The sequence below is a fragment of the Ischnura elegans genome, chromosome 12 (genome assembly GCF_921293095.1).
Source record: "Ischnura elegans chromosome 12, ioIscEleg1.1, whole genome shotgun sequence".
NCBI classification, from domain to species: Eukaryota; Metazoa; Arthropoda; class Insecta; order Odonata; family Coenagrionidae; genus Ischnura; species Ischnura elegans.
Genome location: NC_060257.1, coordinates 52,305,978 through 52,329,319, shown reverse-complemented (window position 1 = coordinate 52,329,319; position 23,342 = coordinate 52,305,978). Strand labels below are relative to the sequence as shown.

At 37.2% G+C, this 23,342-nt stretch overlaps 1 protein-coding gene across 6 annotated transcripts in view; it reads left to right on the top strand.

Moving 5' to 3' along the window:
• LOC124169616 (trithorax group protein osa-like) overlaps nucleotides 1-23,262 on the top strand; it is a 430,983-nt gene extending 407,721 nt beyond the window's left edge. For 2 of the 6 annotated variants that reach the window (XM_046548259.1, XM_046548260.1), the window contains exons 17-23: nucleotides 1,438-1,782; nucleotides 2,598-3,129; nucleotides 4,081-4,448; nucleotides 5,058-5,408; nucleotides 9,649-9,949; nucleotides 17,921-18,253; nucleotides 21,246-23,262. In XM_046548259.1, the coding sequence (XP_046404215.1) occupies nucleotides 1,438-1,782; nucleotides 2,598-3,129; nucleotides 4,081-4,448; nucleotides 5,058-5,408; nucleotides 9,649-9,949; nucleotides 17,921-18,253; nucleotides 21,246-21,595 (2,580 nt within the window). In that variant the 3' untranslated portion in view covers nucleotides 21,596-23,262. Of the gene's footprint in view, nucleotides 1-1,437; nucleotides 1,783-2,597; nucleotides 3,130-4,080; nucleotides 4,449-5,057; nucleotides 5,409-9,648; nucleotides 9,950-17,920; nucleotides 18,254-20,449; nucleotides 20,546-21,245 lie in introns of all 6 variants that reach the window. The other 4 variants (XM_046548263.1, XM_046548262.1, XR_006867176.1 and 1 more) reach the window with 3 other exon arrangements.
• The last annotated feature ends 80 nt before the right edge of the window (nucleotides 23,263-23,342 follow it).

The window sequence follows — 23,342 nt, the reverse complement described above, 5'->3', positions numbered from 1 at the left end:
GATATCCAACTCGCAAGCCGAATGATTTGTCTTCACGTCATATTTTTCTCCCCCTTCTGATCTTAACACCGGATACTTTTTGTATCAAATTTGATCTAATGGAGCTAAGTCATCCCTTAATAACTTGTAATAACCGTAATAATCTTTCACGTTGTGAACTGGATTTTGATGATTACAATACTTGAGAGACAAGAAATTTCCTTTTTTTCACAGCATAGGAAAGCTTTGGAATCAAAATTAAAATGTGCATGTTTATCTCTGATTTATTTGAAATCCATGCAAAGAACAGCATGCTTTAAAATGATGCATAATGGTGTCTAGGAAGGTAAAATTTTCCAAGAATAATACCTAAATTGAATGTAATTGATGCATTTTATCGTAATATATTCTCTAAAAGATCCATCGTCATGTTTTATCCACACACTAGGGAAAGAAACATTAGAGATTTTTGTTAAAATCCTGCATAAAAAATTGTCATTTTTTAAAGCAAAATATACACTGCAAAGAATGAACATAAATAGCTATATTTGGGTGTCTGGATGTCCTAGAAAAAAGTATACTATTATTATCAAATCTGGGTAAAATTTTTACATTTATACAGCACACTCCCGATTATCCGGGCCAATGATGGGGATAGACGGCAAGAATAATCGAAAAATACAGGTAACCCAAACTTTCACTTTAATGTCTTGTAATGTTCATAATTCACGCAAAAGAAATGTATTATTATTTATGCAGTTATTCTGTTATTTTAGAATGCTTCCCAGACTCACTGAGAGTTTTCTTTGCCAGTTCACGGTCTTTTTAGCAGCGATAGCATGGTTGTACTCATATTAGTAATGCTCCATGTAAGGCCTGGTTTCAAAAACCACACATCTGTGGCTGTGTGATCACGGATACAGAAAAGTGGTTTGCACGAATGCTTCAAAACCCCTGCTCGACGTCGGAAACTACACTGTCAGGCACCACGCCACGTAATCGCCTCTCGCACAAGTTGCCGGGGTTGAAACTGCTGCGGGACGTGTATCCGTGATCACGGAGCTCGGTGGCGCGCTGTGAGGCTTGGAAAACAGGAATACGGTGCTCCCGTAAATGCAGCTAGCACGCGATCACTTCCATTTTGCAAAGGGAATTCTAACAGAAATAATGAAGAGTGGTGTATCCCGCCATTAATGCAGTGATTCTGGAGATTTTGCATCCACTCTATTTTTTTTTATAAAGATCGCAGAAAATATTGAACAAGAATCAAAATCATGCAAGGATAATCCGCAACACACAGATGTAGCGCAGCCGGATAATTGGGAGTCTGCTGTAATTGAATTTCACCTTTCTCTCCTAAGTGTCATGAGTTTTCATGAAATTTCACTCACTTTTGAAGATTTTGCCATACATTTTGTGCTGTGCATCTGGTTAATTTACCCTTGATGTGCACACTAGGGTCAAGAGAATGCTGGCATAGCTGTCTCAGAGCTTGCATCCTATTTTATGGGAATGGGCCTTGCTGCCGCAGCAGCTGCTGCTGTAGCCAATAGCAATAATGGAGGCTGTTCCAGTGCCGGAAATATATGCTCAATGCCAGGACCACAGCCGAATGCTGTCGCCCCTGCTCCGATTCCAATACCCCCCTCATCCTCCTCCATTACTTCGACATCCTCTGCTGTCGGTCTCCATTGCCAACAAATTCCTCCTCCGACACCCCCTCCAATTCCCCCCGTTAATCCGTTCACAGTGCCAAATCCATCGTGGCAGCCCCCTGTTCACTCCCAGACGAGTAACATCCAGGTAAAAAAAAGAGCATATCCTGTATCCTATAGTGAAGAGAGCTTGTTAGCCTAGTGGGTCTCTGATTCAAATCCTGGATGAAGCATTCGGACACCCTTGAATAAAATCCTTGCCATGCAAGGTGGGTCTGGGAAAGAATCTAACCCCTACCCTGAATGCCTGGAATTCACACGACTGTGGCTAGATCTGGCTACCCTCACCTTTCCTAATCAAACTTTGTATTGAATCACTGAGTTATTACAAAGCCATAGGAATATAATTTAGGGTGGTGGGTAATTTGTGGAAGGGATATTTTAAGGGTTAGTCCACCCATTGAATTTCTTATTAGTTTTTTTTCCTCAGTACCCATCCTATAAGCTGTCTCCAATGGTTTCTTCTATACAGTTACAGTAATATCTATCCAGTAATTGGATCTGTGTCAAAACCTGGGATGTTGATTGCAATATATTTTTGTGGACCTTTCCTGAAAAAAGTTACTTGAAGCACGAATGTCGCAAGCTTCCAAAAAGTTGTTCCTAAACTAATTTTTACTTAACTTATGTTAACCTATATTTTGACACCTAGTTGACTACAAAGGTGTTTTAATTTTAATAATGGATAGCAATTCAGACAATTTAATCTTATTGCTAAGCAACAAAAATTAAGGTACTATTCCTATTTGTTAGGTATCTTAGGTCAATTCATATTCCTAATTCTTAGGTATCTTGTAGGTATCTTATTTCAGAAAATTATTTTCAATTAAGCAATTTTAATATTATATGCATCATAAGAACTCTTTGAATTAAAGTAGTTCTTTAATATATTTCTTCTTGCAGGTTCCATTTTATTACATGGCCCCAGTGGGGCTTGGCGTGAACGCTGGAGGAGTGACCAGTGGAGGTGGTGTCATGGATGCTGGGGGTGGAGCACCCTCTCTCCTGCCCCTCTCTGCCCAGCAGGCTGCCACGGCACCGCCCCCTCCAATGCAACAGCCGCCTCCTCATCCGCCCCCTCCCCAACCGGCTTCAGTGCCAGCTCTGCCCTCGGCACTCCCTTCGGTACACCCTCAGCCCAACCCACCCCTGCCTCCCCAACAGCAGCACTCTGCGGTGCCGCACCATCCCTCTGGGCAGCACCACATGGGCTCAGCGTCGGTTCAGGGCTCGTCCCAAGCGCCGTGCATCATGTACCAGCAGTACTTGCAGTCGACTCCGCCCCCGCCAGCTCCGCCTCCGCCCCCACCCCCTCCTCCTGCGGCTCCCTCCATGGTCCAGCAGGTGGTTGGTGTTGGCGGTGCAGGGACGACACCATATCCAATGGTGCAGCCCCCGATGGTGCCCCAGGAACGTCAGCCTCTCATATCATCCAGTAAGGAAACATGTTTGTGAACCATGGGTTGTATGCACATTAGGGCAGATCAGAAAAATTGATTCTCTTGTAGAAACTTGAACCATAAAAATAAAGTTTTGTGACTAGCGGGAAGGCCAAAAAACATGAGACCTCTAGATCAATCCTATACCCTCTTACAATCTTGTTGTTGTTGTTGACTTTTAAATATTAATTTATAGCTGTGGTTATAAGCTTGAGTTTTTGTGTATTTGGGTACATTTTAGAAAGATTATATTTGTTATGTAATTTTGTATTTGCTTCGTGCATTGCCTAAGTTGACAATGATTTTTCATATCATATGCAATCGGGCTTATATCTATTAACTTTGGGACCCTCTAGGACTGACTTATTGCTCTGAGCCCAAGCTTGAAACAGACGGTTGGGTTATTTTTTCTTTCTCTTAAATAACGGCTGAGAATTTATCATGCAGACACTTGCAATTTCATTAATACCTTTCAATGAACCAGCAATTTTGTAGGAATTACTTTCAGCTGTATTAGTATTCCAAAAATAATAATCAGCATAGGGTCTTTGGGCTTGAGGCCTCCCTGGATGAGTAATTTATATTTTGCATCTTAAATACAATTGTAATTTATTCTGCCCATCTCTGGCATTGCAAAGTTTGATTACAAACTGGTGGTAACACATGGTACCTTTCCATATAGTATGGTTGGTTCCCATGTTTTGTCTGAATATATTGTAAATTAAGCTGAAGGAAAATTTCACTTTGGGTTTTGCAAAAATTGTTTCAGTATTGATTATTTTTGCCATTGGTTCAAAGCTGAAGAACCTGTACAGTGTACAGCCAAAGAACCAAACAGACCCATCCGTCCTATTGAAAAAAAAATTTGGCTTTAAGTCTTACCTAATCTGAAAGAGTGATGAGAGTAAAGTCGCAGTTGATACTTAAATGATTTAACTTTTTTCAAGGGCCCTTTTCCCAAACACCATTTACAATGGTGGGCGGGGGAACAAGTGGCGCCTTTGGAAATGGTGGTGGGAGTGGTATTATTGGTGGTGGAGGGGACTGCTACCTCCCGAACCCTTCCGTATACTCGACTCTTCCAGCACCCTCTGGCAGCAGTGGAACGATACCATATTACGCACAAGGAGCTTACCAACAGCCAAGCTTACCTCCTCCAAATCAAGGCGCACAACTGAACCAGCACAATCCAACGTCGCAGCATCAAGCAATGGTCAACGCTATGGTTGGTCAGGCATACCACTCAAATCAACCTACCAGCCAAATTCGTTGCCCGACCCCACCTCAGCACTTGAGCATTTCTAGTGGTCATCAGGTAATCCAGCATCCAATTTGATTGCATTTTGAGAATATATTGCTATTTTTTTCTTGGAGGCATTGATATATTTATTGGGGAATCCTAGCTGGAGTTTTGGGGATGAGAAATAATTTTATCTTGGATTTCCATAGCACTAATGCCAAACTGAGCCTTTGGACACTCCATATTTGCTCTCGTCAGAGAGTCATAAGATAGGAGGTTGCAGCACAAGGTTTTAAAGAGAATTATTTTTTTAAATGTATCTACCATAGTTCCAATAAGTTGAAAATCAAGTCCTTCTATCAAATTGGAGCGTGTACGTGGAAAAATGATAGAGAACGTTTTTCCTCTGGGTACTAAACAAATAAAACAAGAGATACCTATACATAAAACTATCATGAAAACTTAATAAAATTATAAATAGATATGTTCAGAGCAGTGAAAGGATAAAAAGTGATCATTATCAGTCAATATTCAACAGAGTAACTCATACGGGTTCACCTTGCATGATTTATGTTCTATGAAAAATATTTTCCCTGATACTCTTGGATCTAATAATATGGAATTATCCTCTTCCCCGTATAACACTCTGGCATTGATGAATGTCCTGTTTTGTAATCGTTACAGATGTACTATAGTCAGCCACCTGCGCAACCTAGTCAACTAGCCCTGAGCTTCTTGAGTGGTAGTTCAGCCGTGGGAAACAATGCAAGTGGAAGCAATGCAGGGAACTACTATGCGTCTGCTGGCATACAGCCACATCTACTCACTGGAGGACCTCCCGGGACGCCTCCACCCCCCCCACCGACCGGAGGTCTTCTGCCCACGCCCACCCTTCCCCATCCACCATCAAATCCCCAAATTAACCCATCAACCCTCGTTCCTAATCAAGTTCATCAACAACTGCAGCATCAGCATCATTACATTCCTCCAATGAGCATGGCTCCCAGCCTGGGGTTGTACCATGCCAATATGCAGGTGAGAAAAATGAATGTTTATGAAAGTAATTTTTATGAAAATGGAAGAGATGCGGGCTGGTATTCTAAGATTTGGTTGAATCTATTTACAAGACATTTGAATGCTTGAGTTCTATTAAGAGAAATGTGAGGTAAAGGGGAAAAAGTATTCTGAGAAAGTCTGTGCCAGCACTATCAATCTGTAAGTTTCCTTGCTGATAGAGTGTTATTCTTAGTCATAAATCACAATGAGGAAATTCACATTCATTGTACCATCTTTTTTCAATGCCTTTGGAACATTTAATGTTTAGTTTGTAACCCTCCTATCAGTTACATTAATCTAATCATATACACAATCTTCCAATAGCAATGCATACACATAAATCATAGGCAAGACATCTCAATAAAATATCCAAACAATGCTTACCATATCCATACACAAATATAATTATAACTGATAACTTCAGGCTTGACTACGTGAAACCTCTCCATATTCAAAATAAAAGAATAAAACTCTGTAAGGTTTACTTGTGTATTTAACCCCTCAAGCGCGGCGGGCATTTAATTAAATCCCATCCCAGTGGCCGGATGAGATTAAATGACTTTGCCTTTTTGGCATGCTATCTTTCAATAATTTATAACTTTCATAATGTACGATCAGTATCGCTAAAAAATTTTGTAAACTTGCGTAGTATAATGCGCTACTATATGATAATTTTTAAAGCGATTTGAATATATAGTTATTGCTGTGTATCTCATTATATGTATGAACCAATGAATAAATTTTCAGTTTTCAAAGATTTAAATTTTGTTTCGTATAAGCTGTGAGCTCTCTAACAATCCATGCATTTTTTTATACCATTACATCATGTATTTTAGTTATTTGGAGTTGAAAATTTCATAACCAATTGGATACTTTCGATAGGATTACCCGATTTGCCTGCTTGAAAATTCATCACTTAGCCCATTTCTCTGACTTGTTCTTTTATTACCAAATCATTTCAAATAGATAATCACGTGCTAATGTTTCAAATGTCAATATGTAAATATGTATTCAAATGACTTTACCTTAGTAATTCTGCTTTGTGTGACATGATTTGAAGCAATCCAAATACAAGCCCACTGCACATTTTTCACACCAGTACATGCTGTCTCTTCATTTCCCATACTAGGCACAAACTGCACACCTCCTTTGAGGGGTTAAGCAGGGAATGGAGGGGGATATTTGCTCCTATCATGATCTAGTAATGGTTATCAGCATGAATGTCCTTGCTAGCTTCTGGATTTCCTTTTGTGAAGCAGAGTCAGAATATGCCTTCACTTCTCTGCTCTCCTTCTGTGACTTTTGTCTGCACTTGTTCTCCACAAATCTCCTTTTCTCGCTTGGACATTCGGTTCATAACTCGTTTTTCTTTATCATCTATTGTTTCTCGCTACCAATTTCTATATCAAATTGCATCTCCATTTCTTTTCTCTTTTTCCATATTCTTGTCTATTGATTAGCCGCATGCAATTCCAACTTTCTGTTGTTTAAAGCATATATACTCTCTGTACATATTATTGTTACCCAGGTGTTACCAACTGTACGATTACAAGCACAATAGTTTCTTGTTCCTAAGGCAGACTTCAGGTGAATCATGGAACCTTGTCCAAGTGCAGGATAATATGCTACTATGTATGCTTGTCTCCCTTTTTGCCAAAACTTTCTCTATCAAACTGTTGTTCATATTATTTTTGTGATTCAACATTGTGGAAATAAATATTCCTGTGTTGATACCAAGTTCAAGTGAACACCTCCTTTGGCTTTTGATGCTTTCTTGTTTGGAGGGCCCGTTTTGTAGTAATGTGACTAGTTGAATGAAGAACATTCCCATCATGAGAAATCTTTTGTTTGCCCACAACACAAATCAAAAAGTAAGTGATTACCATGCTGCATGAAGACAACACCAACTCCCTCTCCATTCCTTTTCTTGCTTTCCATATTCTTGTCTGTTGCTTAGCTGGGTGTAAAACCAACTTCCTTTGTTTTAACTTGTGCATACTCGTGTTACCCTGGTGTTACCAACTGTAGGTATACAAGTGCAAGGGTTTATTGTTCCAAAGGCCAATTTCAGGTGAATCATTGAACTTGTCCCAGTGCAGGAGTATATAATTATGTATATATAGGTATCTTCAGAAAAAAAGTTTTGAGGGTAAAATGTGAGGAATGAGTAGTGGCAGGGTTTGATAGTATGTTTCAAAGGCATTAGCTAAGAATTGTCTAATGCTCCAACATTCTGGGTACCAGTACAAATTATATGCATATACTTAGAGAAGGAAAGCAACTGATATTATTTCTCCTGTGGATTCAATCAAACTTAGAATTCACTCCATCACTAACAATCAGTTCCTTGATTCTGCGTTACTATTTGTGTCTGACAGGCCAACTCTTGTTTCTTGTTATTCCCTACTTTCTTGCTGTTGTTCATCTTGTCCCTATCTAGCTTGCTTAGAACAACCTTAGTCCTTTGTGTGAGGCCTATTATAACAAAATTTAACTCTACTGTTGTAGGCTTCCAAACCAAAGAAAGGCATTGGTTTATGCATGCTATTTTCAAAAGAAGCTCTTCATTTGAATTATTTTGAATAATAGGTTTGAGAAATGGAGAGAAAATTAATGCAGCAATTCTTCAGATAAATTAGGCACCATTTAATTTCTCGGTATCTTGAAAAAAAAATCTTGACATCTTTCATGGTTATTTCATTGGAAGAACATGAAATAGGATCTATAGAAAAATTATCATGTTCACTTTGTTATCGTAGAATATGATCTCTCACCACATGATAAATACATAGTAAATGCTACCGTTCAATCCCTGTGGATTCCAAGATGCATTGTATTCATATTGATACGATTATTCATAAAACTCACTCATATTTAAAGCCAAAATGAAAGATGGAAAATATCTATTTTAAGTTTTCCTGTATGCAATAAAAATTGAAAATGGGGAAACACCAAATTGGATTAACATAATTTTTTTCTTGCTCGGCTACAAGTAAAATTGTGTCAATTTATGAATTTATTAGGCTATCCAAATTTGAGATACAAGTGGTAAGAGCTTATAAAAGTTAACATGGGTTCCAACATGTTTATGAACTGTTATAACCATTTTTTCTTCTCTTGAGAAAATAGTTATCATTACTCCCTATTCCATGCGTGCAGTAACAACCCCCAAAAATCTACTTCAGCTAATTAATAAAGGTGACCCTGCAAAACTACTTGGGTGTTGATTACTATTGCTTCCTTTTTGTGTACCTTTCTCATGGTCAATCCGTGCTCACAACAGTTCATTAAAATTTAATATTTGATCTCATTTGATTATACTTATATTAAATATTTATTTCAACAATTTTACCTGATTTTTTAGTGTTTAGTTTCCTTTAAATTGTAGAGGAATAAATTATATTTTGGTGCTGAAAATAAAGCTGATTATATTTTCATGAGCAGATATATGGTAATTTGGTTACTTAAAAGCAGTTGAATATTACATTCTAAAACCAACGCTAGTATCTTGCCGGCAAGGTGTGCAGTGGAACCTCAGAAGAATGATTCTCCAGATCTAATTATAAAACTTTGTACAAGTAAGAGTGTCGTACAAACAAGAAGTCTTATTTAAGGTAGCCTTTTTACCCTAACTTCAAGATAAAATCAATTACAAATTATATAGTTTGTGTTCTTATTTGGCGTTAATGCCAAAAATATACCTTATCCTGATAAATATTAACATAATCTACCATAAATCAATAATTTTAAAATTAATGAAATAAAATTATTGGATATATTTAAAATATAGGGTAGGGGCTAAGCTGCTTTAAATAATTTTTCATTGAAGACTGTTGGCTTGAAATTAGACTTGAGACTTCATTGTAGGCATGGGTCGTACAACATTTTTATCAGCTTATAAATGTCGCCTTATAACTAAGATTAATATAGGTAGTTGAAATATAGATTAGGATGGCTAGGCTTTTTGCATTGTACTACGGGGGAAGTTGTACAACTGAAGGCCATACAATTGAGAGTGATTTCTTATTGAAATGCATGTATTTATGCCAGTCAAAACCATTTTTGTCATACAACCGAGAGAGGAGTACAAGTGAGGGTTGTTCAACTGAGGTTCTTCTGTATTACTATAATTGGGCCTTTAATTCATTAGTACCATTGCTTAGCATGGATGTACAGCATTAGAGTTTAAGTTGCACTTTGATGTTGATTGATGTTTTAGATGGCCCAAACACCTGTTCCAACTCCGACCACTCAGCACGTAGGCCTGACCACCAGCTCTGCAAATATGCTACCCCCTCACCACCACGCTCCGAATAACACTGGGTGTGGTAGCCGAGTCACTCCGGTGACTAAGAGCAGCCCCTCTTCTTTTCAACGACCCTCTCAGCAGTTTCATCGAACTATTCCATTGACCCCAGGAAGTGCCCTCAGTGGTGGTAAGGCAGTGACCTCTGGGGATGCGACTGCCTTTGGCCTGAGATTTCCATCTGTCCACCAGTATGGAGTATGGTTTGTGCCAGGTGTGGCAAAGTCTACCAATTTTGAAAACCTTTTTCATATGCTGAATAAAAAGCAGAAATATCTGAATTTTCAAGGCACAATACATAATGGTCCCTTGAAAAAGTGATGTTTAGAAAGGAACATTTATCCTGTCATAATTTGAAAATTCATATCCACTAAATGCGGGTCTTAAAACTACCAAAAGATGATTTTATATCACCTCTGATTTCAAGTTGCTCAATTTAAGTTTAGTGTTTTGCTTTTTTTTCATTGTTAATGTAGTACATGACAATCTATAAGTTCTAAAGCAATTAAGTTTATTTACTCATTGTCACTGTGAGAAAGTTTATTTAATCTTTACATGTTTTTGTGATTATGTTTGAGCTGTTGTTTACAATTTATTCCATGGCAATAACTGTCAAATAATTGCATGATTTTCTAATTAAAATGCTCCTGTTTTGTTGTTGTTTTCAATTAATGGCACATGATTGTGAATTAAATAAATGGCTGTTTTGAATTTTGTAATTTTGCATTGCTGAAAGTGTTTTTATTCGTATGCATGAATTCCATATTTTTTCATTTTTCTCTATATATCTTCTTCATATTTATTACACATTCACCCATTACATGTATGTACACACAATCTCATAATTTTAATTCACAGGATATGAAAGTATGTAGTTTAGCTTATCTAGTTGTGAAATTACATATTATGTACAGAGATTAATTTCAATTACATAATTTTGAAAAGTTTGTGTTTCAAACTTATGCTGCTGGGGGAACAAGTAGTTGACTGGTGATAAGTTTCTGATGAGATACTATTTCAACTGTTTGGAAGCTGAACCACGGGAAACAATTGGTAACATATTGGGGGAAAAGGAGAAGCCAGTCAGTGCTGAACATTTGAGCCTAGCCACTTAATGATCAACTGTATATGAAGATGACTATATGGTGCCTCAAAACCACCAGTGTTTGTTGGTGCAGGTTGGGTAAGAAAGAATAACGTCCATTCTCTTTAACAATCAATGGTAGACTCTGTTCTTCATTCACACAGTCGTCAGCTGTTTTCCAATACAAAAATCTAGTAGTGACAGATGGCACCATGAGTATGCCATAGAATGCCTCGTAAATATTGCAACTCCCAACAGTATTAAATGATTTAATTGGATAACATTAGAGTCTTACTAGCAAAAACTGTTACATACCAGCTGGTATGCAATTGAAGTTTGCCTCTTATTGTTCATTTGTCGTTAGCAACCAATATAGGACTATTTTTTTATTCATAATAGATGTGGGGGAGCACAGTAATGTTGTAGGTAGAGTGGTTAGCTGTCGATTGAGGAGTCCTGGGATCAGATCCTGGGTGAAGCTTTCAGGCACCTCAAAACAAAATCCCCAAAGTGTGAGGTGGCTTGGAGAAAGGAACTGACCATGGAAGTATGATTTTTACCCTTCTGTAGCTTAGTATTGGGTGACCTCTATCCTCACCTATCCATTAATACTTAATATATTGTAGTTATACTTAGGTAATATAGCAGTACATAGTTGCCAAAAGTCTTAGATTTGTCTCATCAAAAACAGGTAGAGCTATGAGCTCTGAATTAGGATTTTGGATTTATGAATTATCTAACATAAATTAACCCTGGCAGAAGTCCTCACAATTAAATGTCAAATGGTGAAATTCTGTCATTTTTTGCTTAAATTTAGATCTTACTTTATCAAATTTTCGATGCCATTTTCAAATCCTACTTTTACGACAAAAAATTGAAATTTTCCATTCAAAAATTAGAATATAGTCACCAGTCCTCAGCTTCCGATGGATTACAAGAGGGTCCTTTCTGCCATGTGTGTTGTTTTTGCAAAAGTCTTGCTTGCATTGGAGAAATCATTAGATAGTGCAGTTGAATGTTTTAATTCTCTCATAGGACACTGGCTAGCGGATATATTCCAGTCAACATCTTATTCATCTTGCTTGTGACACTATTTTTCATTTATTCTATTCAAAGAGGTCATTATTATTCAGTGAGAGTTTAGTTGACCTGTCAGCTAAGTTGAGTTAGCTAGTGCTTGATATATTGTAAGTTGCAATGTGGTGTAGCGGCCAATTCAGAGTGAAAATATAGTATCACAACATAGTATCTTGAAAATACAGTAAAACTCACTTATAACGATCACGTATGTAATGAAATTCCGCCTATAACGAGGTGAGTTCCCGATCCCTTGGACATTCCTATGATCACCAATGTTAATTTCCCCACATGTAACAAATACAGATGATACGAAATCCTGGCTGTCATGAACTATTTTTCGTCCCTTGGGGAATTATTTCCTCTTTTATAAATAAATTACGGCCATCTTCTCTACTTAGCATTCCTTACCTTATCATCAGTTGTTCTCATGTATGGCCATTACTACCTAGTTCTGCTGATGATCTTAAAATCCTTCCCATACAGCCGTTTGATGGTAAAGGTGAGACAATGGATAATTGTTACAGATGTGTTGCTTAAATAAATACGATTTACATAATATTAGTTGGCAATCCTTTGATGTATAGGGCAAAGTCCTTTATTATGGATATAATGAAATCCCGTTAATAACAAAATTTAACAATGACCCCCTGAAATTTGTTTTAAGCAAGTTTTACTGTTTCTGTAAAATAACCTTATCCTTCATCTAAAAGAAAACTCCGCTTGGCTTGGCCATGGTATATAGTACCAGTAGCAGATACAGAAAAAAACTCAAGGGGGAGGCGCAAAAGATATTTTGAGCTATCTTTACTTTAATAGTATAGTAGTAGTAGTATAGTATATTTTATTATCCGAAGACCAGATTACACTGATATAGGAGTCGTCAGGTACATAAAAAATATAACACAGGTACATAAAAAAATATAATAGACTAATAATTATACACTATTACCCTGTAGAAATTCATCTACGGAATAATATAATTTTTCTAGTAAAAAGCGTTTAGCTTGTATTTTAAATGAACCAGAAGTTTTACAATTTTTTAAACTGGATGGTAATTTATTGTACAGGCGTAACCCTATAGTTTTTGGGCCTAGAAAGGCTGATTTAGTCCTGACATAATTATAATGAATGGTATCATGACCTCTTGTGTAATAATCATGGACATCACAGTTTTTAGGGAACTCATAGAAATTAGTTTTGATAAACATGAGGACAGAAAGAATATACACATATGGAGAATATTGAGTCTTTTAAAAATAGGTCGGCATGGGGCATTATAAGAAGCAAAGACCATAAGTCGTGCAATTTTCTTTTGCAGCCTAAAGAGCTTAACTGAAGCATGTGATGATCCCCAGTAAATAATGCTAGTAATGATGCGGGAGTAAAATTGGCCATAATAACAAATCATTAATCATAATAACAAATAATCAAGTCACGTTCAAAGTTCAAGAAAGTTTTATTTAAACTGATTATACACGTATACAAGACAATGCAATCTTGTGATATAAGATTTGTGGTTCTGCAATATTAGGCATTGCAGGCGGACTCAATACGGGGAGGGGGGACACGTGCCCCCAGTATCCACTGTTTAGTACTGTGAGGAAATAAAGTGATTTGCAATAAGTGAAGCTCTCTTCAGAATTAGGTTGAATGAGTGGCAAGAGCATTCTTTCTCTGAAAGTTTTTCAATTAAAAATTTCATTTTCATGGTTTTCCTAGAAGGCCTATGGAGTCATGTGTGAGCTTTCAGGTTTTCATGGTGCTAATCTGCAATGGAGGAGGCTTTTATGGGCATTCCTTTACGTTAATGTTTATTGAAGGAACAAATTTCTCTAGTGAAGATGTCTTGACTGTCTTTGGATCAGAATTTCCAACCAAAATGTGTTTTGATCTCTATATCTCGGGATTTGTTTTAATAAATCAGAGCACGTTTTCTCTTCATGAGAATAACTTTAATGGCACTCATTGACTCTGAAACAAAAGACATGAGTGTCCGGTGATATGAGAATTACATTACAACAATGATATGAGAATTACTGTACAACAAAATGAAAGACCCTTAACATAGAGAAGCTCCCAAAAGCCTTTACCGTATCATGAAGCAAATATTCTTCTTTGCCATGGTCAAAATCCTTGTTCCTTCAAAATATATTCTGATGGTAGTGCTCTGCAAGAGCTATATTTTTGAATCTAGTCTTCAATCTAAACCTGAGCTCTTGGACCATCCTGTTATTACGCAACCCATTTAACATCACCATGAAACAAATTAGATTTTTCTTTGCTGTAATCTTGGCAATTTTTACTAGCTCACGACTTGAAGAAATCCTTTTTTTTTTTCAAGATAACTAAAAATTAAGATTATCGTATTATATAATTAAAAAGTTGACTATGCATAAGTTATAAAGAATAATTTCTTGCAAAATCATGATATTTTAAGAGGCAAAAATTATATTTAGCAAATCTGCTGGACTGAGATATTGTAAGCCGCAGTATGCAAATATGCAGGGACAGGTCAGCAACGCAAAAAGGGGTCAAGATTATCTTTACCTCATACTCAAACGAAGAGTTTTATACCTATATTGATCAAAACCCAAAATAAAGAATATGCATGTGGACCCCTTCCTGGAAAGAGCCACAGACAAGAAAGAACATATGCATTATGCCATTGACTTTGTTGGTTGGTTTGCCTATACTGAAAAGTAATGTCAGATTTTTCTAGTTTCCCTCTTCCTCCTAAAAACACTGTAAATCTACATGGCCATGCCAAAGTGTTCTAACTTGTACATAACAGTTTCATGAAACCTTTTGCTTCCCTTTCTTAAATGATTAAAATTTTATTGTGTAGTATGTTCTTTATCCCTTTAGTTGAGGATTACATTTTCTGGCATGAGTGATACTGCAATGACACGTAGTTTTTTCTCAGTTACCATATCTGATATTAGCCAATATTACCTTTTTTTGAAAATATTTAACTTGGAGATTCATCCTGTGTGTGAGTTTAACCACTAGTAATAGATATTTCTCTTGTCATCTTGATATCATGTCAGTTTTTCTTTTACATTCATTAATTTTCCCTTTTCTACCCTCTTATGCAAGCAAGTACATATTTAATTGTCCACTGAAATTTATTTTTATTAAAATATTCATTTTCTGATGTTACCCAATGTGTGATGTCTTCACTGTTGATCTGGTTAGTCTTGGTAAAAAAAATGCACTCAAAGGGAAAGAGATAAAAAAATACGTGAGCTTGCTTGCAGAAGGGCTAGTGTGGTTGCGTCTTTCTCACTCAGCTGATCTACATATTTTCCTGATTTATCACTTTGTTAAATTTAAGCTATCACCAATTAGTTCCAGGCTGTATAGAGTCTGCCCTTGTCAACATTTCCTTTTATCTTAATTTGGAAAATTTTCATAGTACATATATCATTAGAGCTAAGACTTCTAGATATTTGAAATACAGATAAATGCTGACCATGGTCTGCTGAATTGAAAATTCAACTGGTGGAGCAGGATTGATGGGTCGGCTGTAATTCTAACTCAGGATAAATCCTGAAAAAGTTAATTTTGTGATAGCAGACATTTCTCTGTAAGCCTAAGGATTAATATTGCCTGTTGTGTTAAGCTGCTTGGGGGTTCATTAAGTGGCTTCACATGATCATCTTATGAGTAATCAAAATATTATTCATCCAATCACAAATCTTCTGTTGTCTTATGATACACCAGCTTAGTATTTCAGCCAACAAGAGCCTGATGTAGTTGCTGAAGGTTTCTCCTATCTGTAGCAGTAGTGTTTATAGTGTTTTGCCCACTTGTTACAAGTGCATGGGAAGGAGATCAACCACTGTTGGGATTTTTTTTATTAGTCCAATAGTTTATGTATTCCCTTGTAAAGGGAGTGTAATGTAAATTCATGGTTACAAATCCCAAACGTGAGAGAAGTTTGAGTTGTATTTATCTTGGAGCGTAGCATTACCTACTGTAAATAACAAGCTCAGAAATAAAATAAGCTGTAATTTTTAGTAATAAAATAAAGAATAAAAATTAAAGTTAGGCTCAAAAATGCATAAAAATTGGGCATTCACAAAATTTTTACACAGGAGAATGCTCTCCTTAGAGGGGTAATCCATTCTCCCTGGACCCAGGTTGTAACCCCCCTCAATTTTGATGCTGAATCTGCCCTTGGGGACCTGTGCTCGAAACGGTAAGAGTTCCTCCCTTACATTCGTCGATTCGTACGGTCCAATCTATAGGGGTAGCATAGAAAGGGGAAATCGGTACACTCACACCCCTTATGGATAGGCCCATGCAAGGGGAGCTGCCTCCCGTATGGCAAAAGTTAGCGACATTGGTCCAAGATATAATGCAAAATAATTCAGCCAACTACAGCCACCAAAATTCGGGTTTCTTTCAGTTCCACAAAACATTGTCTTGAATTCACTTTCTACCCTCCCAAACAATGTTGCTGTAATCCCTTGGAGTAGAAATGCTGTTCAGTGAGTTTTTTGACTTACAAAAGTACGTACAGAGAAGAATGAGAGAGAACGTAGAACGAGGAAAATTGCCTAGCCTCCAGATAAATTCTTAAGTTAGGCTTACTATTAACATTATATCTGCAAACAATTACCCTTGTTTCCACAGAAAAGGCTGTAGGTAACGAGGGAGCACTTAGATAAGGGGTTAATTGAAGAGTTAGCTCATGAACTAATTCCTTCAGGAGTCGATAAAGTTTCTTAAACCCCTTCTCCTTCTAGTGGAATGGCAAAGTATGCTCCAGAATCACCCGTGGCGGCCTTTCTTCTTCAATTCCTTCGTTTATTTCATTCATCATTATCAAAGGTGACAATGCAGCCACCAGTTTGTTGCTGGTATATGAACTCCTCCAGTCCTGATTGCATGAGCTTCTAGGACGCATAAATCCCTGACGACTTGAGCATACCAAATTCAGATGCCATACAAAAAGTGACTACGTCACCCGTACTAAATTCCTGTTCCACTTACAAGCTGAAGTTCAAGCATAAGTCCCCTGGTTGGGATCAGCCACAAATCAAGATTCTCTCATTTGATCAAATTCAATTTTATACATGTTTATAGATAACGTGACTCATATTTTTTTTATTTTTGATTCTGCTCTCATGGTTTTTGGGTTTCCGCCATGTTGTTTCATGTCTGATGATGGCGGTTTCACCTGCACTTCTGATCTGAAGGTGCTGGTGGGATTCCCTCAAAACTTTGTATACCATACTCTTCAATTCTAAATAACAGAACATGAAAGTTGCGACCCACTTTTCATGAGTCGGTGATTAATGGAGTTGTGGCTTATTAACTTGTTCTGACGAGGAATTGAAGGAAGGAATCACTTGCAAGAGTGTAAATTACTATGAATAATTCAAGACCAACTCTAAGATGATCAGGCACATTGCCAGAAATTTCAGGGTACCAGGGAGATAGGTGGGTTGCCTATACTGATGTTTTGTCATTGATTTGCATGCATCTGAAAACCATAAATTTCATAAAGGTAGCTATATATTTTGTTTGCATTATGCTGGAAGTTAATTTCATCGTTAGTTATTGGCAAACATTATGAAATTTAACAATTTAAAAAAATGGAGTGTAGGAGGATAGATGCCCTTAGGCAGATGTATCGTGGGTAGTTGCCACAAGGGAAAACATTTTAGGAGGTGCTGAAGTCACCCCCTCTCCCTGACTACGTGCCTGAGGAGGAGAGGAGTAGCTGAGAAGTGGTTTCCTGCTCAAAAGAAGTACATTACATAATCAATTTATCCACAAATGGATTAGAGCCACTGATATTTTAACGCAAATAGCTCAAGGAGTATGAAATGGATTGAAAAATAGAGAAATATGGGTCTCTTGATTTTCACTCTTTCTCAATTGACCAGTGAAAAACATTTGTTGAATAATTCTGTTGATTACTCAAAAGGTGATTGTGTGAAGCTGGCTTACAATTAGGATAATCTTCAAGAAATGGACTGGGTGAAAGATTTTCTGTTCTCTTCTGGTTAGGAGGCAGTGGGCAGCACCAACCCTTGCCCATCCCAGGGAGTCATGCCGTTCGAGTGTCCCCTTTTGTCCGTCACGCCACTGGTGCACCAAACCCGCAAACTTTCAGTCCCACGTCCTGTTCCTCTCCCTCATCTCCAGTGGTCCTCTCGGCTCCAAACAATCCCTCTGCAAGCAGACCTCAACGGCCTCACCTTACATCGGGAGCACCCCCAAAGGGTAGGAAGCAGAGGACCAAGTCTGGTGCATCGTCTTCTGGTGGGAGAAGTGGTTCCCTGAGCAGACAGACTTCTATTGATAATACTCAACCTCCCACCCCATCCGTCCCAGACAAAGGTAAAAATTAGCATCTCTTCTTATCACTGGCAATTCTACTGCATTGTTTCCTTCTATTCAAATGGATTAATCTATATAAATCAAAGAGGATGTCTGTTTGTCTGTCCACTATGCGTTTCCATACGGCTAGATGGATTACAACCAAATTTAGCTCATAGATGCATCTTATGTTACCAAATGCTGTGGTGCTACTTTTGGTTGCGTCCAACACGTACTTTGAGTTGTTTTCTCACAACCGATTTTTACATCATGTTACACAATTTCTGTGGTTCAACATCCAGCAGGGTAAACACACCTCTTGACATGCTCAGAGGGTGAATATAATAAATCCTTCAATGTGACCATGAATTCCAAGTGCCAAGTTTCTCACTGCTCTGTGCACTATCCTTCACGACCAACGCCGGGTGGCCTTATAGTGATAAATATTGTTTCTTTTTGCTGCATGTTGTAAATGGTGGCGGATCCAATTCAAAATTTTACTGTCTATAAGTTTTGTTTCAGTATTTAATAAAACTGATTGATTTTGCCGTATTTAGCATTTTTCGGGCTAAGGAATTGATGTTGTGTACTCGTCAGGATATCTTTAACCCTTTCGAGACCGCTGAGTTTTCGTCTTAGCATGACTGCTGTACCGAGCCCCAAGAAACTCTTCTTTCTCGTGGTACGGAGCATTTTTGAGGGCATTCGTTAAGAAGGGTCTAGCGGATTATCACACCCTCCGAGCTCCAACCTTTTTCGCCCCCTCGCAGCGGGGACTCCGCATTATCTCGGGCAGCGAGGGTTGATGTGCTCCCTCCTTTCCGGGTTTACGACCATACCTGCGGCATTGGTTCGCGGTCAACTTATGTATTGCTTATATGTATTTAGCAAATGGATAATTGTTGCTTGCACGTAAATTACAGACATTGAATATAATACCTCATTTTTATCTGAGCATTGTCAAATTTTAAACGAAGTTCTAAGGCCATTATCAAAGCATTTAACGCAGCAACAATTTCCATGTTGATGTTTATACATAACTCGAGATATAAGTTAATATTTGTCGTAGAATTTTGTTTAAAAATTGTAAACGCTGCTCAAAAGACAAACAATTCAATTCTTAGTTTATATTTCTTGAGAAATGAACAAATATTTATTTCGAAAATTGACTCTATAAACAATTGTATGACCGCTGTCCCTTACCGCTGAGAGGGGTTATAAAAGACGAAGGGTCCGGGTACCTGCTCCCGGATTCGGAGGGTTAATCCTAAACCCAGAAGCATTGGGTCCCGAGACAAAGGCGACCTAAACCCACGACCGTCCTGAAAGGGGGAGAGCTAGAAAACGTATATATACGGGTTTCGTTTTCTTGACCGGGAAAATCTCACACGTACATATACGCCCGTGGTCTCCCGGGTCAGGAAACGTCCACACGTATATATACGTGTACGGTAGGGAAAAGGTTAACTAAAAATCTCTCAAAAATCTTTTCCAAAAAGTTTTTCCTTTTGGATAACTTAGTTATGTATTTATAATGGTGAATTGATTGTTTTTTTATAATTTTCAACTCACGATTTTTAAAAATTTGTATGAGTAGTATTTAGAGTCTCAGTCACAATCATGATCATTGAATGAACTTTCAATTCAAATAAACCACCTGAGTTAACTTTAAAAAGAATACTGTTTTAACTTTAAAATCCCATCTTAAGTTTTAATACAAATAATAGGCAGGTATTATGGCTTTGCCATTATATAGCTTGGTGGCTGGAATATTACGGGTATCTAGAAAAATATTCTGTTTTAAAGATGTATATCTTCACCTGTACCATTTAGTATTCCTACTCTGCTTTATTTTCATAAAATGTAAATTGTGGTCCATATAGTCATTGAAGGGTGAAGAAAGTACAGAAATTGTCAATTTACAAATTATTGGTTGAATGTAATTTTTTTTAATAATGATTTTTTTCTAAATCGCTTCATTATCTCATGATAGTCGATCATTGGTTATTTAATGTGTTATGCGTACTACATATTATGCAATGCCACCTTGTTTTGATATTTCTCTGAGTAGTATCATTGTGTCAAACCACCTTTTTTTTTGGGTTTTGAAAACTAGATTTGGTTTCACTTCTCAGTTTAAATAATGAAGGTAAAAGGATGGTTTGAATCACCACAAAGAAGATGCACGTATTTTACTGGATCTTGTCTTGTTTGCAGGAACATGACTTTGATTAACCTGAATGGTGATGTAGTTTAGATGTTTGCTGGGAGAACTACTGCTTAGCTGGGTAACCAGATTAGTGTAAATCAAATGTTAGTGTCTGGTACAATTGAGTAGGTACAGCCTTGTCCTGTCCTTTCAAAATTTTCTTCATGAGGCTATCATGTCGGATGATATGGATGGCAGTCATAAATGTACAGAGATTAACACGTTGCGTACGCATGGCGAGAATTCTCGTCATTTTTTTCCAGAATGTTCTGGACGGATGACGAAAATTCTCGTCATTTAGGGGCGTCAACCTAAACAATTTTAAAGCGTACAATATGTATTCATTAGTACGTTTTCAGTTGTTGTTCGTTATTCATAATGAATTGATGCATCATAACGTTTGATTGGGTAGAGTTATATTCTAAACATTAGCTTTTTAAACATGTTTAAACCAAAGGCATTATGCCCTAATAGGCACATATTTCCAAATCGGCATTCCTAGGAATTTAAATACGCCGGTACGCAACGTGTTAAGTACATAAGTTCAAAATTGTCCCTAATGCTCAGTGTATGCTAATACCAATGGTTGTATTTCACCAAGGGGCTCAAATACTATTCGATGGTTTATCCCTTTAGCTTCACCTCTGCCATGTCTGTAAACATTCCACTGTCTATCAACTACCCGTTAAAAAAACAACTTCAAAGCTTTCCACGGTTGTTTTGGTGATGTTTTGATGAGCGGCAATATTAATAGACTTAATTGACTGACCTATGCATTTTTTTTTTCATTTTATGCTTTTCTAGATGGTTCTGATGGTGATTCCATTCCGGCCCTTGTCGCATCTAGTTTCTCTAGGGAAACATGCATGAAGAAGCCAAATGTAGAAGGCAAGGAAACAGACTGCATTCTTTCGAGTGAAAGTGATATTGCCTTTGTTAACGGCCCAGCCAAAATGAAGGATGGATGCGATCAAGGCCAAAGAATTATTGGTTGGAGCGGTGACCAAGAACTTGAAATGAGTGCTGTTGAGCAGCCGAGGCCTCAATCTGCCATGACCCTATTGAGTGGTGGAATTGAAGTGAGGGACTCAATGGGTGAAAGTTTAGTATTTGAAAGAGGGAGTGAGGGAAACGAAGGGAGGAAGGATAGCTGAGGCTCAATGGATTTGATGAGAGGATGATAGAGCACAGGATAAGTGTTAATTGAGTTACCAAATTGATAAACAATGTTATTAATGAAATAATTTAAAAAAATATAGGTGATTGTTGAATCTGAAAAAAAGCTCACAAAGAGTTATGGAAGGCAGCTGGACCTGATTAAAAGTGATTTTTTTTTTTGAAAATTTTATTTATTTTTTTGAGAATCTCTATAGTGTTATCTCCCTCATTGATGATTTTTTTAGCATTTATGCTGTACGTCATCTTTAATGGATGTATTTATAATTCATTTCAAGCAGAAGAGGTGAATATACTTTCTCTTCTTTCCTTGAAAGAACTCTGTCCTTAAAATATGAGCTTCAACCAAAGGAGGGACAAGTCTGTATTACGTCATTTTTACAAGTGCAAAGTCATTCATACGAAATATTTCTGATGGGGCAGTGAGAGAATTTTCCTTCCATGCTTTGTTTTTGTATTGATAATATTCAGTAGTCAATTTCAAGGTTGGACAGAGGGAATAAATATTTTCTTTTGGAAGCGAAAGTGAAAGTGGCCAAATATGTGGAACTGTGATATGCACAAATTTAGGAAGCTGGCTTTTTTTCCTTTGACTCTAGAGAAAATAAACAGATTTAAGAGCTTAATTGTGTGTTAAAATAACCAGGTTCTTCTGCAATCGTAAGAATCTTTTGTCTTTAAGAGCACAAATTCCATATTATCCTTCTATTTTTCCTAGAGCTCTAGTCCATCATGCTAGGGTAAAGGCTGAAACATATGGTAAGAGAATGAAGTTCTGAATAAATGCAGCACATTTCATATCTCCTTAAGGAGGCGTTATTTTTTTAAATGAACAATCCTTCAATATGAGAAGTGAAGCATATGGGGAGAATGGAACAAATAATAAAGGTGAAGGTATTTCCAATATCTTCTTTTAGTTCTTTAACATCACTGTAATCTAGTAATTGCTATGAGAAGTTGGGGTCCATGCAGATATCAGAGTTTCTTGAATGTTCTCCTTTTCAGCTAATCTTGGGTTGATTTCATTAAACCTTGCCAGGCATCTAGGAACTTCAAAAAGTAACCCTTAATAGGCATACCTAGAATAGATACATTAAATCTGGTGGCGGCAGAATACCTTCGAAGAATTTAGGATCTATTTAAATTGGCAAGATATGTAAAATTGGAATTGTTTCCTTATCTAAGCTCTCTAAAATGGTTTTTAAGGAATGAAATCTAAAATTCGCCCCAGATGTCAAGCATAGGTTGAAATTTTACCAGATCATCATCACTCTTGAACATAAAAAATTATCATTTCATAGTTTCCACAACAGATTTTATAGGCTTTTCTTGACATAGGTACAAAGGATCTGGTGTATTTCATGGTTAGTGAAGCCAAATTGCTCAAATTTCATCTTTCATTAAAGGCTATTTCGCTGTATAGCGTTTTCAGAGTATCTATTGACTCTGTGAGTACCACTACAGATAATGTATACGTTTGTGTGTTTGGAAATGTGTCATTTCCATTATCCACTTATGTCCACACCTATTGTGTTTAGTCTTGTAAAGTCTTTTATTGTTTCTGTTGAAGCCCATAATATGAATTATGTACTTTAAACCTTGTTATAAATATTTTCAAAACTAATTAAAATGTAATTGAACTACCTATGGTTTTTTAATTACGCCTCAATACCCTCCTAAACAATTCCCACGTTTAAAATTACCTTTATTATCGCGCCATTTGCG